We start from the raw sequence: 18,821 nt of genomic DNA, 5'->3' as shown, positions 1-18,821 counted from the left end.
AGCCATTCAAATTGCATACATTGGTGGTTTAGCGGTAAATTTAGAGCTTTTGCGCGCATTGAAGAATTGAGATTTCATAATCTCATCAAATGAGCTTAATCATACCGAGCCATTCGAACTGCATACATCGACTTCAAGAATTCTAATAAAGTGAAAAAATTTGTATGCAATGTGCCCAAACAATGAGCGATCTAGCGGCCATTTTCGGTGATAGTGAAGAGGTCTATTCGAGCATTAAACTTAAAGACGCATTGCTCTTGTCAGAATTATGACCTATTAGCGGACCCCCCGGACGAAATCGACCTGAATAGACATGCGAAGAAGCCCCGATGGCACGAAAGTGAGTGTTTCAAGTGTCCGATCTTTGAGTCTTCGTCCGACGTTGGAATATAGAAGCAACCATCTCCTAATCAAAGTAGGAGGCCGAGTTGGCCTTAGCCGGCCACAACACTTTCCTATTTTCGCCATATGTATAAGAATGGTTTCGCGGGCTGTCGAGTTTTTTGGTGTGCTGGGAGTGCACTGATGTTGATGTGCAGCGCTTGTGGTGTCGTGCAAAGGGAGAATGTCCATACACTATATCCCATGAAGTTAGTGTTGGAGTCGAAAAATTCTTAGAGCAAGGATTTGTGTGCTCATTACATGAGATGCAGAGGTTGTTTCGAAAGCAATTGTGAGGCAAAACACTAAAAGATTATTAGGTGTAAATAGAGGAGGGAAAATTACAAAAAAAACCCTAAACCTATTGCATTTATGCCAAGTGAGTCCTAAACCTTTCAATTGTGCCGTTTTAGTGCTAAACCTATTTCACATTTTGCTAATGTAATACATTTAGCTTATTTTGGTCAAAAATCATTGACGTTGATGCCTATCATCCTATTTGGCATGGTTGGCATTGATATGGATAAAATTTATAATTTTTTTCTCTTTTTTTTTTTTTCCTTCTTCCGTCGTTGGTCGTCGAGCCTCGGTAATGGCTGATGTTTCGGCCAAAGGCAACTACCGGAGAGGCCTTGCTAGCTTTGGGCGAGGCTCGCCCAAAGCCAACTAGTAGGTACAAATCACCAACCCGATCGGAGGACCGGTCCGGTCCGGTTTAGAGGTGGCGGTCCGATTCTCGATCTAGAGGCATAAAAAACCACCGCCGCCCTCTAGATCCAATGACATTGCTCTAGCCATAAATTCGATGCTCTCACCACCAATTCATTCGCCATGTTCTTCTTTAGATCAAAATCCATGTTATATGGCTCCTCGGGATAAAGTTATCACTTGGCAAAATGATCTGTAAGGAAAAGTTGGCGTTACCAACCAAGTGGAAGCAAAACGAGCTCGAGGTGAGAAGTGAGTGCAGAGACAAACTAATGACGAAAGGCCATATTAGGTGAAGTAACAAACATCTAAGTGTGGAATTTATGGTGATGCACGTAAAATATAAACGGTTCGACGATTACCTAGTAGCAATGAACTCAAGAAGAGATAGTCACATGACGGTGGTTTCAAGAGAAATAAGCTCATGTACTAGTTCCTTAGAATCGCCCGGAAACCGGATCGGACCGAGAACCGATAAAAATGAACCAACCGTCCGGTTTTCGGTTCTTGAAGGGAACAAGACCGGACCGGGAACCGATCACCCCTACCAGCGAGGTTCCCGACAAGGATCACCTCGTTTGTAGCTGGCAAGGATGACACTTGTTAGTCAAAGGCTTTAGTCGTAGCATGTGGTTGGACGCTAGCCATCATCGGAGGCCGATAATCGGCGGAGGAAGAAGGAAAAATAAAAATAAAGGAAAGAAGAAGAGGAGGAAAACTAAAAAGAAAATATAAATATAAAAAATTCAAAAAATATTAATAAATTAATGAATTTTGTACACATCGGCACCGACAAGTATGACGGTTGGCATCCACATCAGCGATTTTTGACCAAAATTGGTCGGATGGGCTATATTGGCGAAAATGTGAAAAAGTTTAAAATTAAATTTGCACAATTGAAAAGTTTAGAACTGAATTGACATAAATGCAATAGATTAAAGGACTTTTTTTTTGGTAGTTTTCCCAATTGGAGGGTAGGAAATATTAAAAGTACTTAAGTTATTCGAGTGTGATTGTGATCCTTATTGTATCGATTAATCTATCGTGGAATTCTGTGATGCTCTCCTCGTGGACTAAATCAAATCAGCCGAACCATGTATAGTAGGTGTATGATTTGAAGTAAATAGATGGCGATAGAAGAAAGAACGTGAATATAGTCAAATTTAGTGGGAAGAATTTCAGTTTCTGCAAAATGCAGCTTGAGGGTTATCTATACTGGAGGAGTCTTCATTTATCCTTGTCTAAGGAGAAGCCGGACCGTAATCAAGCAAGCGGATTAGTAGTTGCTGGATAAACAAGCATGGGATGTTCTTCAATTGAAGTTATCTCATAGCTTTGTGTAAAACATTATGAAAGAGAATACCATTGCGAAACTGTTGAACTTATATGCAGTTATTGAACTTATCAATGCCTACTTGATGCAACTTCTGTTTCACTTAGAAATGGTTGAAGGTGCAAAAGTCTATGAGCTATCAATGAATTCAATGTTATTGTTTGTTAAGTTTGATTAAGATTGACTTTGATGATGACTTGATGAGGTACATGTTTTGGTTCTATTTTATCCTCGTTACCTATTGTTGAGTAATTTCTCCTAGTCAAGAAGTTTGACTTTTGATGAGGTTCACGATTTGACTCTTAGTAATTATATCATAGGAAAAGTTTGTTACGGAAAATAGGTGATCGAACCCAATAAAATTAACAAAACAAAGAAATCAATTAGCATGACATATATAATAGAAATTGCAACCACACTCAAGTTACTTAAACTCTCACCTTTTTCCAACCCCCAAACATCCAATAACTCACATAGAGCTTAACACTCACAATTTCTCACGAAACAACCTCTCGTTCTTTTAACAAGCAAATGTGCAAATTTTACCATAAGATTTATTAGAATGGTCGGAACAAATCTCCAAATCATACAAGTAAATTCTTATGTTCCTGGACCAGGACCTTGCATCTTCTTGAGAATGACCAGGAACTCGTAGACCTTCTCCGGGTCGGGGAGGACCTTGCGCACGCTCTCCCTCTGCTTGCACCTCTTGAGCCAGCCCGACAACTTGGGACGGTGATCCGCCACCTCGAAGCCCCCGAACTTCTCGTACGCATGGAACCACGAGGCTACCCCAATGGCGATGATGTCCACGAACCCGAACGCATCTCCGTCTCCACCAAAGTAGTTTTTGTCCCCAAGGGCTTCCTCTAGTTGCTTCAATATCTCTATGAAGTCCCTCGTTGCCGCCTCCCTCGCCTCTCCGTCGGTCCTCCATATCCGGGTCCCCGCATCGTACAGCTGCTCCCAAGCAATCATAATTACTATTCACGTCGCTAAAGCGTAGTAAACGGACGACATTGTTAGGATTAGGTGCACAAACCCGGCAAAATAAAGAGCAAAGTGTGAAAAAGAAATTCAGGTACAAGGTTTTATCTTGATTCACCTTCAACTAGGGCTACATCCAGCGGAGAATTTCACTATAATTAGCATCCCACACCTCTCGATTACAACTCTCAATTATAAGAGAGAGATTATAATATAAACTCGCTAGCTATTGATGGATCCAAGCTCAAACTTCCAATAAAATATGGGTTCTCCGGGGAGTATGAACTATGTTCCAACGGATATAACCGAGCGGAGATAAAAGATGTTCGAAAGTGTGTTCGGTTAGGAGGTCTAGTATGGATCGTGCCAAGTAGTTTGGCATGGTAGAGTGACTTTACGCGGTAAATACTCTAAGAATGCGAAAGATTGTTTTTTCCTACCTTCTTGAGTTATGAGTATTTTCCCTTTCTATGCAAAGTTTCGTTAATGCAACTCCTCTCTCTCTCTCTCTCTCTCTCTCTCTCTCAAAATTAAAGAAAGAAGGCTACGATGGAATCAAACCCTAACCGTTTTGTCGATGAAATCTGCCCAAAACCTGGCCTTGGCGCGCCCATATGCACAACTTGGGAGCAAAGGTGGCGAAGCCCATGTCTCATCAATGTATCCAACTATGATGACGTATTTGGACAAGGGCTTCCCATTGTGCAAGAGCACGGGCACTTTCTTGTGTATCGGATTCGATATGAGCAACACCTCACTCTTGCCTCCAAACAAATCCTCCTCTCTGTGCTCATACTTCACGCCCTTCTCGTTCAACGCAATCTTGACCCTCATGCAAAATGGGCTCACCCAAGAATCCAAAAGCAACACCTCCCCCTTAGACATCTTCTTTGCTTTGATCTCTGTAAAATGCTGTGAGGCTTCACACTCTTGTGCTCAACAAGAGAGGTCATGAGTGACTTATATACAAGAGATGGTGGCCTAACACTATGCAGCATTGTGATCCTAGTGTTGTTGCTTTTGCACTTTTTTCTTGGTATGTCCCTCTATGTGACAATGTGGCCTCGTGATCATCTTTATATTGTCGCTTTATGACCCTAACTCTTAGCTTCTTGATTTTGAGTGTGGATCAAGAGTTCTGATTAAGCCTTTCCATCGGTGTGAGACTTGTGTCTTCCCACTTCGATTTTGTCGACAAGAGGTTGGGAAGTTTATTGGTTTAAACTTGCCACCGGTGATGCAACATTATAAAGTCCACTTAAACAAAATAAGATGAGAAAAGTCAACTCATTAGATGTTTCATGGCCCCTATTTTCCACAAACTTATACAAGTAATTGCATTCTTCGAAATTGTTTTTTTTTTTTTGTCGAAATAGGTTTATGAATGATAATAAGTGCAAAATAACACAACCGTAACCATACTTTTTAAAAGGCTTCGTTGAAAGAAAGTTTCAAGGATGGAACAAAAGATGGCAGCTACAATGAAAACTAGGGGTGATTGGTTTCGGAATGGATAATTCCTACCTTGGAATCGGGAGCTGCCCATTAAGGACCGGTTCTTGGGTGGGCCCATGGAACCGGTCTCACCATGCTTCACGCGATCGGTGACTTGTTTTCCAATGAGCAATCCCACCCCACTAGGCTTCTTCTTCTTTTTCCAATAAAAAGAATGCCATGTTCTTTAATTACCCCGTTGTTTATAAAAAAAAAAAAACAAAAAAACTCAAACACGCATAAAGAATACTTCACTTTCTTTGCAATACTTCAAACAGTTGGTAGATTGAAGAAACTAAAAAGGGGCAAATGGCAGCAATTATGGTTTCCAATTTATAGGAAATGGAGGCAACCGAGAGCGAGAGAGGGAGGCAAGGCCATAAGTCATGCCCGCAAGAAACAGCCGATGGCGTGGCCATGAGTTGGTGGGAGATAATAGTCAATAGATGGAGAGACCAAGAGTTGATTGAGAGAGTTTAGATGAGAGAGACCGAAATGAGTTGAGAAGATCGGCAAGCGAGATTTGAGATTTAGGGTACATACATACATACATATATATATATATACATTTGTACCCGTCCAAATGGGTGGTTCCACACTGCATCTAGGAACCAGACCGATACCCACCAATTCCAATTTATTAGAATCGGAGCCGGACCGGTTCCGTTGGAACCCACTAATCTAGGCTGATTTGGTTCTCTTGGAACCCACTAATTCTTGACCGGTCCGGTCCGGTTTTGGGTTGTCCGGGCAGTTTCAGGTTCCTTTGCACACCCCTAACTAAAGCCAAATCATGACACTCATTGTAAACTAGACATGCTCATGGGGCGGCCGTGGAAGAGCTCGCACCAGCTAGTCTTATGAAATTTCTGTGCTCGACTATCTAAGGTCGCCCACCGATAATGACAAAAAGAAAAATTAAGAAGTCCCTTAATCCCATATCGGTGGCTTAGCGGTTGAGCCTTGAGCTTTGTCCCACATCGAGAGCATTGACGGATAAATGACAATATGATTAAATGAGCAAAATCATACCGAGCCATTCGGATTGTATAGATCGTCATTGAAGAGCTCCATCAAAGTGCAAAACCTTTGTATCCATGCGTCCGAATAATGGACGATCTATTGGCCATATTCGTGGATAATGAATAGGTCTACTGGAGCGTTAAACTTAAGGGGAATGCTAAACTTCTAGATTTATAGAACTTGTTTGCTATGAGATCCGGGAGACTCGATATCTAAACCTTTGAACAAGAATCATTGTTCTAGTTAGAAATATGTCTCGAATTTGACCACGCGAACAAAACCCAATCTGAATTGAATTGCGAGGAAGCCGTGATCGCTTGAAAGTGAATGTATCGGGTGTCCGATGTTGGAATGTAAAAGCAAATATTTCCTAAATGAAGTAGGAGTCGATTTTGGTCGGCCACAAGACTTTCCTATTAGTTTCTTGGGCTGTTGAGTTGAGTTTGTTGGTGTGCTGAAAGTGCACTGATGTTGATGTGCTGTGCTCGTGGTTTCGGGCAAAGTGGGTGTTGCGCGTTAAAATCCTTCGACAAGGTTTTGCTGGTTATGGGTTCTAGGCCCAGACTGACTATGGCCCAAAGAAGGTTGCTTGCGAGAATCTTTATCGAACTTAATCCGTTCGTTTTCCAAAAAGGAATTTTGGGAAGTGTCAAATGCAATAGATTTACACGAGCTACAAACGGGCTTACAACACGGCCCAATGCGCAATAGACGATGTTGAAGACTTACGACCCGAATTGAATCGACAGGATCGTAGGACACAATCGGAATTCAATCGACAAAACAAGAATTATAGGACACAATCGAATTGAATCGACGTATTTGACGATGGGTGAAGGGTCAACACCGGAATTTAATCGACTGAACCTAACGACAGCCAATCTAATCGACGACACCTAACTCGGATATGATACTCCAATTGAATCGACGACGGGAATCTCAAAGCTACAAGGCTAGGCTAAAGGCTAAAGATTAAGAGCTAAGAGCTAGTTTGATAATGCAGTGTTTTGGATTTGTTGTGTGTCGTATCTTTGCTATTGCGATGTATTTATAGGCAAGCTCTTTAGTAACGCCGAGCGGTTTCTTCCTTTGGCCCCACGCTTTGCTTTTTCCATAAGCCACGTGGAATGACGGTTTCCTAGTCTTCGCGCCTTTTCTTTTACCTCGTGGGGATTACGCCAACCGCTTGATCGTGGCCTCCCTCCGCGCGCTTTTCTTGTTCTAGAAGGAAGTGGCGCGAATTTATCCCACACGCGGCACCTTTCGATTGAAACATTCCTTGCTTCGGTGTTTCTTCCCGTAGCGATTATCGCTTCCTCACGTGCTTGTCACGAGTCTCTCTTGGTTTATTTTGAGTGTCAACATATGCCCCCTTAAAAGATGTAAATCAAGATTTACCTCTTTAAAATATCTTCCTCCGGTTTGGTGATCTCCATACAAATGATGATTAAGCTCTCCTTTGATCTCTTTTCCCGAAAGCAACCTTTTCGACTTCATCCACCTTTTCACCTTGCCTTTAAGGATCTTAAAAAGCCCAATTGTCGTCTTTCTTCATCAGGCTTTCCCTTAAACCCAAACCCTTTCTCGAGCATTCCAAGCTTTCATGGCGACCAAACTCCAGTTCCTTCCTCACCAACTCATCGCCCGCTTCGATGGGATCATTAATAGTGATGACGCTGATCATTGTTTTCTCAAGTTGTTGAACTCCGACGAGAGCACGCCGGTCTCATTCTCGGGCCTAGTCCCATGATCACCACCATATTCCATCATCTCTTCGGTCTTGCTTTCCAATGCGAGCCGATGAGCACTTCCCATTCAAGCTTCTTCGCTAAAGGACATTTGGTCCATGCCGGCTCAGCGATTTAGGAGTTTTCCGTCATTTGATGACGGGCTTATACTTGGTTCCAAAGGCTTCAAGAGGATACTCCAACAGCTGCCTCGAAACAAAAATCGGACAGCACTTGAGGTCATGTTGTCTCATGATTTGAATAGAGGTCCTAGGGTCCGTTACAAGCTTTTGGTCCTACTCCACTAATTGCTTCTTCTTCCCGTGGGGTCCTATGTCCGTAACCCTTCTAGATACTTTCGCCATACTGGTCTCTCTCCTTATGGGGCCTCGATCAAGAATCTAGGAAAAACTAAGGATTGCCCCATTTCGACGATTCTCTTGCTTATGGGAAGTTCATCGATGCCCATAGTAAAACGTCCGGGGATGTTTCCCTCGAGGAACGAACAGCCTTCCTTCTTTTCGCATCGAAATATCTATTCTTTAGCCCAACACTCAAAGTGTCCAAGGACTATTACGATCTCGCCCTTCTTCTAGCAAAAGGGAATCTAGTTGCCCTTGGCCCTCTTGCTCTTGCATCTCCGTATAGGAGCGTTTCTTATGCCGCCGGCTAATGTCGAATCCGAAGAGGATGGTGTATTGTCGCGCCTGGATTCTTCAATCTTGGATTGCATTTTACTTCCCTTTCATGTTTGAGAGCGTCCCTTCCTTCAATCCCAACATGGTTCCCTTGAAGCTTGGCATACGACTACTCCAAGCCGTTCCCTTGAAGGTCCCCGGTGATGTTCGACCTTTTCGGTTCTTTCTTCGACAACTTCTATCTCTCGAGGCCGATCGAATAGATTTCTTTCCTTACCGTTCGGTGAATTCGATTTTTGTTTTAACTCTCGAACCTTAAAACGGTTCAACCACCGTGATTTTGGACCTTTGTCCTCTTTCCTCGAGACCTTCCAATCGGCTATGTCTCAAGGGAAGGTTCTATCCCGGTTTTGAACCATATTCCCCCAATACTGCTAGGCAGTTTGGCCTTCGACAAACGACCCATGCCCATCCCTTATCTCATGGATTTCCCATCGATGGACAAGAAGATCTATAACATCAAGATTGATGGGCCGTTCACCGTGCCGAAATTACCACCATGATGCATCACGGTTTTCGGAGATATCCCAACAATACTTCGCTCCAGCCCTAGCGTGACTTCTGAGTTTACGACCGGTGGACGCCCTTTGCCTTCGAAAGCCCTTTCGAAGATGCCATCTCATCCTTCCTCCGGAGCGATACAACCCTTCGGTCCTTTGATTCTTAGAGAAAACTTCCTCAAAGCCTTAATGGAGCGTGCTTCTTCTTCTTCGCCTCCCCCTACATACTTCAGCCGTGAGTTCTCGGCTATCCGGAGGAGATTATCTCCCTTCGAAGTTACACATACACCATGCTGGTGGTGAAACCGCGAGCCCTCGATAAACTTCACAACCTCAACCGTTCCACCTCAAAATCTTCCCTCCGACCATCCGTTCCATCGACTACGAAGAGTTTGTCACGCTCTTCGACTACGGGCTGGATAAGTTTCGCCGGATGCAATCATGTCTCAAGATGATCTCACCGAACATGAAGTTTGGTGTAAGATCGAAGAGATTGAGAACGGAGAAGTGGTCACAAGGAACTCGCAACGTCCAAGAAGCTCTCCATGCCTCTCATGCTAGCGTCCTTCAACTTGAACATTGTTTCCAACCGCCGACTACCAGCCAGCACACCCGAAGGCCTCAAGGAAACGGCGACAAACATGAAGAGACCCGTTCCTTGGCTTCCATAGGGCCCCCTTTGGAGGGTCAGGCCATGTTGGACTCTACCAATGGTCTTCAGGGTCGAAAGAGCACTTTCAGCGGCCGGAGGGCGAGAAGGACAGCGGAGGCGGCAGGAAGAGTTGGTGAAGCCCATCACCGCGCGGAAGAGAACGCCAAGTTGGAGTGCCGGCTCGGGGCTTCGTGGTTCGTTTCGGGAGCACTTCCAAGAAGGTTTCTTGGGCGAGCGAAAGAGAGAGAGGAAGGAAGAGAAAAGAGAGAGAAGAGAAAAGGGGAAAAGAGAGAGAGTGAGGATGTATTGAAATTTTATGAATGAATTGGATTTTCTCACTCCTTGTCCTCTAACGCTTCCCGCATTTCCCACATCGATGGGTGGAACTTTTTAAATACTTCCGTTGATTGAGCGTTGTAGTTCTCTTCTATCAATTTCCATTACTCGATATGCATTTCCCGGGAGGCGTCTACTATCAAGTATGGTCCTTCCCACTTCGACGACCATTTGCCGAATTTTTCACTGTCGAGGTTCATAGGCAAAATAGTCTTCCACACCAAGTCTCCCACGTCGAAACGCTGGCTTTCACGTGTTTGTTGTAAGCCTTGACAACTCTTCGCTCGAGCCATCAATTTTTCCAAGTGTTGTGGCTCGGTTTTCTCCCAATTCATCAATATTGGTGTACATCATTTCATCGTCTGCTCTTTAGCCATACCATCCCGGAGTTTTACTCTCAATGATTGCACCGTAATCTCCAGGGGTAACACGGCCTCTTGTCCATATGTTAGCATGTAGGAGTGACCCCGCTTGATCTTTTGGAAGTTCGATAAGGCCAAACACCGTCGACAACAATGAGTCACATTCCCTTGGGTTGTCCTCCAAATGCTTTTTAATCAATCCGATGATTATTTTGTTGGAGGCTTCGCCCATTAGCTTGAGCGTAATAGGGCGTCGAATGAATCATCTTGATACCCTCGACTTAGCAAAGTCTCGTATTTCTTAGCCTGTGAAGACCGTCCCTTGGTCAGCGGTGATAGTCTCCGGAATTCCAAATCGATGAATAATTCGCTCTTCGATGAACTCCCTAACCGTTTTTGTGTCACGCTTTTATATGACGCCGCTTCAACCCATTTTGTGAAGTAACTGTGGCTACTAAAATGAAACCTTCTTCGACGAGGGAGGATAAATTTTCCCTATTATGTCCATTGCCCAACCTCGAAATGGCCATGGCTTAATAATGGGTTCATCGAGCGGTAGGTACTTGCTGGATTGGTCCATGCCTTTGGCACGATTGACACCCCTTCGCGTAATCGATGCACTTGGGTGATTGTTGGCCAAAAATACCCATGTCGCCTTAACAACCACTTTGTTTTCAATCCACTGATGTGCACCACAAATCCCTTCATGGACTTCCGTCATGACTAGCATTGCTTCCTCCGCCCTAAGCACTTGAGAAGCAGTCCGTCGATTGTCTTTCGATACAATCGTTGTCGATCAACAAATATTTTAAGGCTTTCCTTTTGAAGTCCCTACCGCGTAACCCGGGTTCTTCAAGTAGTTTACCAAAGGGGTTCTCCAATCTTGTTGGCCGGGTTTCTCCCGAGCTTGGATCGCTTAATCATCATTACCCGGGCATCTATTGATGGTAAGGTTCTTACTTGAGTAATGATGTGGTCCGCTAATTCCTTCGATATACGATATCCCGACGCCATCCGAGCCAATTCATTAGCCTCCGAATTTTCACTCCTCTTGACATGGATTAGCTCGTATTCGACGAACTTCGACAACAATTCTTTTGCCAGGTGGTGATGCCTAATAATGTTTTCATTCAAACATTGATACTCACCATTTAGCTGTTTGATCACCAACCGAGAATCACCCTTCACTTTAATTGACACCCCCATGTCAATTAAAACATTCACCCACGATCAGGCTTCATATTCGGCTTGATTATTTGAGCATTCAAAGTCAAGCCTAATATGAGTTTTGTTTTCCGTCGAAAAGGTGATATGACCATGATTCCTGCGCCGCCGAACCGATGCCACCGACCCATCAAATATAATATCCAAGGCGCAATACCCAGATAATTTTCATCATCCTCGACTTTTAAACTTGAAGGGTATTCAGAATGAAATCGGATATTGTCCGCCCTCTCTTTAGAGCCACATAAATCGAATCGATTTCTATTAGAGTAAACCCCATTTTGCAATCCGGCCCCTAATGATTGGCCGGACAACATGTACTTAATCACGTTTTTACAAATTACATGTACCGTAGTCGGCAACATATAATGTCGTAATTTTGTACGACGTAGTACGATGATAAACATAGTTTTTCGATGGACGTGTATCTTGTCTCGCATCGTTGAGCATCCTACTTAGGTAGTATACGGCCTGCTCTTTCCCTTCGTCGTTTTCTTGAGCCAGCATACTCCCGATCGTTGTATCACCGATAAATACAACTTTAAAGGCCGTCCGCCTTTGGTGGCGTCAACACCGTGGCTTGATGAGATACTCTTTTAACTCGAAAGCCACCCGATGTTTTCTTCCCACATAAACTCTCGCTCATTCTTCAATTTGAGCAACGGGAGAAAACTTTGATTTTTCCCGAGAGGTTAGCTATAAAACGCCCAAGAAATTTAATTTCCCGATTAACATTTGCATGTTTTTATTATCGGAGATGGCAATCAAATAGCCTTAGCTTTGTTCATATCTACTTCTATACCTCTCGATGAACCAAAAAGCCAAGAAAGTTGCCAGCTTTTATCCCGAAAGCGCATTTCAAAGGGTTCATTTTTAACTTAAATTTGCGCATTCTCTCAAAAACTTGCTCTAAGTGGTCCAGATGACTTACCCGGCTTGACGATGACGTCATCGATGTAGACCTCCATAAACTCCCCAATCATATCGTAGAAGATATAATTCATTGCCCTTTGATACGTAGCACCAGCATTCTTCAAACCGAAAGGCATGACGACCCATTCGAACGTACCAATAGCCCGGCATCTAAATGCCGTCTTGTGAACATCCTCCGCCGCTATGAATATCCGATTGTACCAAATGCCCGTCCATGAGAGACATCATTTCGTTATTGGATGCCGAATCGATCAACATATCGGCATGGGCATCCGGTACTGCCTTTAGGGGTGGCCGCATTAATGTCTCGAAATCAATGCACACTCGGAGTTTGCCGTTCTTCTTCTGACAGCACGATATTTGACAACCATTCGACATACCTTTGGTCTTATGAATCCGTGAAAGGAGACGCTCGATTTCCTCCTTAACTTTAAGGATCACTTCGGGAGCGAATCTTCTAGCGGCCTTGGTGTGGTCGAAATCCTCTTTTAATTGGTAATCGATGCTCAACTATGCTCCTCGAGAGTCCGGCATCTCATGGTAATTCCAGGCAAAGCAATCCTTATATTTTTTCAATAGGTTTACCATTTGAATCTTGTATCTCGACGAGTAGTTGGCTCACATAAGTAGGTTGAGGACGGGCCTCATCTCCGAGATCGACCTCTTCCAATGGGTCTGAGCTTGAATTACCTTGTCGTCCTCCTTAATTGGTGAGTTTTCAAAATCTAAAATGCCGTCCAAGCCGGGCTTGATCGCTTGCTCGGCCACAGAGGCCGCATACCTCTCGCGAGGTTTTGCGCAAATGACCGACTTTCCATCGGAAACGGTCGATCGGTTCCACCGGTTCCTTTCTTGGGATCCACTCGTACTCCCTTTGTCGAAACGGCGAATGCAATATCTCTTGGGTCCACTTCGAGCGGCTTAGATATGCGAAGGCAATCATCCGATCACTTTGTCCACCGGATATACGGGTCAGGTAACACAAGTCCGGGGATTTGCTTTTACATATTCCACTTTGTCCCCATTCCAAAATGCTAGCATCCGTGAAGTGTCGATGGGACACATTGGTTTCCATGTATCCAATCTCGTCCCAACAGCAAGTTATAAGATCCGTCGGCGTCGACAACGCAAAGACGTCCTCGATGTTTTAGATCCGACGCCGGTCGCACATATACTCCCTTTACTTAAATTTCGCTAGTGAAATCGATAACCGTATATTCGATGGGATTATTTCATCATCATTCCTCCCGATTTTCTTGAAGAAGCGGTATGGAATGAGATTTAACGTTGAACCGCCATCCACCATAACTTTCATTACCGGCCGCCCGTTGATCTTGGCATTTATATTGAGCGACCTCAAGTGATTCGAGAGATCCTCCATGGGTTTCCCAATTCCATGGTCTCTTCATCGCCGAAGCAAAACCGAGCCCCTTCCTTTTCTTGCGTCGTTTCTTTATAGCCGTCGTCACCGAGGTCGACTCAAGTTGAAACTCGTGTGGTAACTTAACTCGTACCATACAAGAGCTTAGGGAAACCGACCCGCTAGCGGGGTTTTAAATCGAGATTTGGATGCGAGATGTTTTCCGTGTCTTTGTACCCTTGTCCTCTTTTTCTTGAGCCGGGTGTGTCTCTTCCGGTCGTCGTCGCCAAACCAATTTCTCGGCCTCCACGGTTTGGTGTGGTTAGGAGCCGCGCCATCGAGTCATGACCGGCCGGAATCTCCCGTGCCGTAGTATGCGGACCCCGTTCTTTCTTTGCACCCTTCTCTTCGAGTTCGGGTCAAAATTTTCTCCTTTTCTTGGTCTTCCGTCACCTCATACCATGACCCTTCTACGGGGTTGATTGGTATCTTAAGAGTGCGTCGACGATGTGGCTCATGAAGGCCTTGTCGAAAATCTCGTCGAACTCCTTTCCCCATCCATAGTGGACTCTTTCCCGGGGATGTGGGGTCGATGGACCATAGCTTACGTAATAATCAAACTTGCCACTTGGCTCACCTAAAGTACCAATTGTAGGGTCCCCTTCATCGTATCTCCGCTTAAACGACTTATAAACTCTCCGATGATTGGAACTTCTTCGAGGTCCGGCACTTTCAGGTGAAAAGGCGTCTTATTGCTATGACCGGTTTGACCGCTCTTTGGTACCCTTCCTCGGGTGTACTATTGTTTTCCAATTTTCGCCCGCAATAAGCGCATAAATTTGTTGACGTATGGCTTTTACTCGATCGCTTTAAAGATACCATTCCGGCCATCACCGAAAAGGATCCGCTACATCCATCGGGGTTTCCCTTTGTCTTAAGAATCGATCTTTCCTTGTCGAATCGCTTCTTGAATGTTCTTTTAAGGACTAGACAATCCGATGTGTTATGGCTCCATGAGTGATGCCATTTGCAATACTTCTTCCCCGCTAATTCTTCTTTGACGGTATCTTCCGCCCTTCACGCCGATTTGTCCGTCACCAAATGATATGTCGAAAATTTCTTCGCCCGATTCGCATCGAATGAATAATACACTGCTTCTTTTGCTTTAGCCATTATAGTTGACTTCTCTTTCATCCTTGCTGGCTTCAAGGCTTGGCAAGTGTATGGCTATGCGATGGTTAATTGGGCGACGGCCACTCGACGGCTCCGTTGATTCTTCGTCGAAATCGGGTGGCTCGACAAAACTTACATCTCCTCTTCGGGTGTGCCTTTTGTCTTTTCCTTGAGCGGACTTTCGTGCTTTGTTGCCATCGTGGATAATTCGAATAGATCCGCACATGGATGACCCACTATCCTATCTCGTATTTCAATTTCAACCCGTTGAAAGCGAACTCGAATGTTTTTTCGGTAAAGGAACTAAACATTTGTTCCTAGCCCGTTTAAACCTTGCAACAAACCGTCACCGCCTCGTTTGTCATTTGCTTCATCGTCGACAAATCTCCGAAAGTTTGACACCGCTCTTTGAACCGGCCATGAAACAAACGCCCATCCGTTCCCATGTCAACACCGAATTGGGTGGTAATGCAAGATACCATGTAAAGGCTGTTTTCGACAAGGATAATGGAAAGAGCCTTAATTTCCAGGATCCGCATGTGTAGCATCCCCACATAGTGCTAGAAAACGGTTGATATGTTCATACGTGGCGATCATCCTCCCCAAAAAAGTGTGAACTCGGGTATTTTAAACCCTCTTGGATATGGGATCGTATCCATCCAATCCGGGTATGGTTTCGGTAAACATTAGCCCGGTATCCTACCATTGGGTCAATGTATACGGGTGCCTGGTCAAACACCGGCTGATGGTACTGCGGTTGATATGGCATTTGATATCCAGGTTGTTGAGGATGATATATGGGTTGCACAACGGGCTAAACATCGGCCAGGACCTGGTTGAAAGGCTGATTCATCCGCCGATATCCAGGTCGTATGGCCCGGTATCCATGCCGCCCTTGCCCCCCGGCTTGGGGTAATTGATCTTGCCCCCTACCATTGCCCCCTAAAGGGTATTCCCCCGATTTTCGACAATCATGGGTACCGTTGTTCATTGATAGGGACGAGGGTTATGTTGGGCAGCTACTTCCCGACGAGCAATATTCTCGTCTTGTCGAACGGGATGTCCCGGAAGCATAACGATCCGAGTATATCTTGTCGAATAGGATGTCTAGGAACATACCGTGTCGCATTTACCGGGGTTCGTTGGCCGGTAACGCCTCTCCTCGTTGCGAATCCGTGGAGGTGCTAAAGGCCGAGTATCCCCCAAGGCCTATATTTGGCGGTGTTGTTCTCGGTAAACCGCCACTTCTGCGGTACGAAACCATTCCCTTCCCGAGCATGAGGTGGGTTAATTGTAATCCCATGTTGTCCCGCAATTCGTGATACGTGTTGATGATTAATGGCCCGACAACCTCGGCCATCCGCGTACCATGTGATCGCAAACTCGTTCGGACTTCTTCGATGGTCCGCCTTATCGATGTTAGCATGACCGACATTTCAGGATTTCTCCTTGGCTCCTCAACGTTCGTCGAGAGACCTCGACGTCCTCTTATGGGCCGTGGATGACTCCATTCGTTGTATTTCTTCCCGCGCTCCACCACCGTCTATGTTGTTACGTCCTCGCGTGCGTGGCATAGCACTTCTCTCGAACCGACACCAAAGGTCCCACCGTGCCAAAAAAGATTGTTGCGCGTTAAAATCCTTCGACAAGGTTTCCGGTTATGGGTTCTAGGCCCGGATGCCCAAAGAAGGTTGCTTGCGCAGAATCTTTATCGAACTTAATCCGTTCGTTTTTCAAAAAGGAGTTCCGGGTCGGTTTTGGCAGAGTGTCAAATGCAATAGATTTACACAAAAGGGCGCGTTACAAACGGGCTTTCGACAACTCACGGCCCAATGCGCAATAGTGACGATAGTTGACAGACTTCGACGTGACCAATTGAATCGACAGATCGTAGGACACAATGCTGGAACTTGGAGGGAATTATAGGACACAATTGAATTGAATCGACGTATTGGACGGATGGGTGAAGGGTGCAACACCGGAATTTAATCGACTCGAACCTAACGAAGAATCTAATCGACGACACCTAACTCGGATATGATACTCGAATTGAATCGACGACGGAATCTCAAAGCTACTAGGCTAGGCTAAAGGCTAAAGATTAAGAGCTAAGAGCTAGTTTGATAATGCAGTGTTTTGGATTTGTTGTGTGTCCGTATCTTTGCTATTGCGATGTATTTATAGGCAAGCTCTTTAGTAACCGCCGAGCGGTTTCTTCCTTTGGCCCCACGCTTTGCTTTTTCCATAAGCCACGTGGAATGACGGTTTCCTAGTCTTCGCGCCTTTTCTTTTACCTCGTGGGATTACCGCCAACCGCTTTGATCGTGGCCTCCCTCCGCGCCTTTTCTTGTTCTAGAAGGAAGTGGCGCGAATTTATCCCGACACGTGGCACCTTTCTGATTGAAACGTTCCTTGCTTCAGTGTTTCTTCCTGTAGCTGATTATCGCTTCCTCACGTGCTTGTCATGAGTCTCTCTTGGTTTATTTTGAGTGTCAACGATGGGGAATGTCCATGGAGAATTTCCATGAATTACATCCCAATGAATTTTATGTTCAAGGGGCGAAATTCTTTGGGTAAAGTTTTTTTTTTTTTTTTTTGGTGAGATTGAGAAATTATAATGTGAGGTTAAAGATTGTGAGATTATGGGGTGTAACCGAATGATGCAAAACAATGATAACATGTAAATTATTCGAGTATGGTTGCGATCCCCGTTTTATCAATTAATATATGGCGAAATCATATACTGCTCTCCTTGTGATGTAGGCCACGCTGACCCAATTGTGTAAATGAGATGTTGGATTTACTTTCTTGTTTAGTTTATTGTAGTGGTCCATCGCTTGCTTGTCGTAATAATTTGTGTCAAATTCAGCCTTAGTTGATTTGAAGTATATAGATGACGAGAGCGAAAAGAAAGTGAAAATCGACAAATTGGATATGAATGATTTTAGTTCCTTCAAGATGTAGATTGAGAATTATTTATACTAGAGGGATCTATACTTATCCTTGTCCGAGGAGAAGTCAAAGTTAATCAAGCAAGATGCATTAGCTGGATAAGCATGTTAGGATTAGGCACACAAATACAACGGAATAGAAAGTAATAAGGAGAAAAGTAAATTCGAGAGAGAAGGTTTATCCTAGTTCATTCTCAAATTGGGTTTACATCCAATAGAGAATTTCACTATAATTAGCACATCTCACCCCTTTGTTACAACTCTCAATTACAAGAGAAAGAAATTATACATAACAATAGTTATGCATGGGCTCAAACCTAAATTACTAATAAAATATGAGCTCAAACTATAACCCTCTAGTATCTCAACGGCGCTGCCCCTTGCCACCCCGCCGAGGCAACCCACTAAAGCTCATGCCCTCCCGTCGATAGGAAGTATAAACTATACCCCAACAAAGCAAGCATGGGATGTTATTTAGCTAAAGTTATCTCGTAGTCTCATGTTTAACATCATGAAAAGAGAATACTACCAAATCGAAGAATGCGTGCTGAACTTGTGTGAAAAACTATCCGCAATGAATAAGATCTACTTAATGTGGCGTCTATCTCACTCAAAATGGGTAAAGGTACATAAGTCGATGAGCCGACAATTAATTCAATGTAGTCATTCGTTGAGTTCGATTGGGTTTAACTTTGATGATGAGGCACGTGCTTTGATTCTTTGTCCTTATTACTAATATTTGAAATACTATTGTTACTGCCAAGTAATTTATCCAAGTCAAGAAAGGTTGACCTGTGATGAAATTTGCAATTTAATTTCGGTTGAGAACGTCATAGGAAAATCTGTTTCAAAAAACAAGTGATTGAACACAATAAAATAAATAAAACAAAGAAATAAAATGGGATATATGATATGATTTGGTTAGGGATATATTCGGAGAGAACAACAAGATTCCATCGTAGATTGAATTATATACTAA

At 44.1% G+C, this 18,821-nt stretch overlaps 1 protein-coding gene across 1 annotated transcript; it reads right to left on the bottom strand.

The window, feature by feature from the left end:
- Positions 1 to 3,022: 3,022 nt before the first annotated feature.
- On the bottom strand, positions 3,023 to 4,294 carry LOC115749262 (glutathione S-transferase U19-like). The gene is made up of 2 exons (XM_030685999.2): positions 3,977 to 4,294; positions 3,023 to 3,382 (listed from the first exon to the last, which is right to left on the bottom strand). The coding sequence occupies exons 1-2, from the start codon at positions 4,292 to 4,294 to the stop codon at positions 3,023 to 3,025; spliced, it is 678 nt and encodes a 225-aa protein (XP_030541859.2).
- Between the last annotated feature and the right edge of the window lie 14,527 nt (positions 4,295 to 18,821).

Source organism: Rhodamnia argentea, chromosome 10 (genome assembly GCF_020921035.1).
Source record: "Rhodamnia argentea isolate NSW1041297 chromosome 10, ASM2092103v1, whole genome shotgun sequence".
Taxonomy (NCBI): Eukaryota; Viridiplantae; Streptophyta; class Magnoliopsida; order Myrtales; family Myrtaceae; genus Rhodamnia; species Rhodamnia argentea.
Note: the sequence above shows the minus strand (reverse complement) of the source record. Positions and strands in the feature narration are given on the sequence as shown.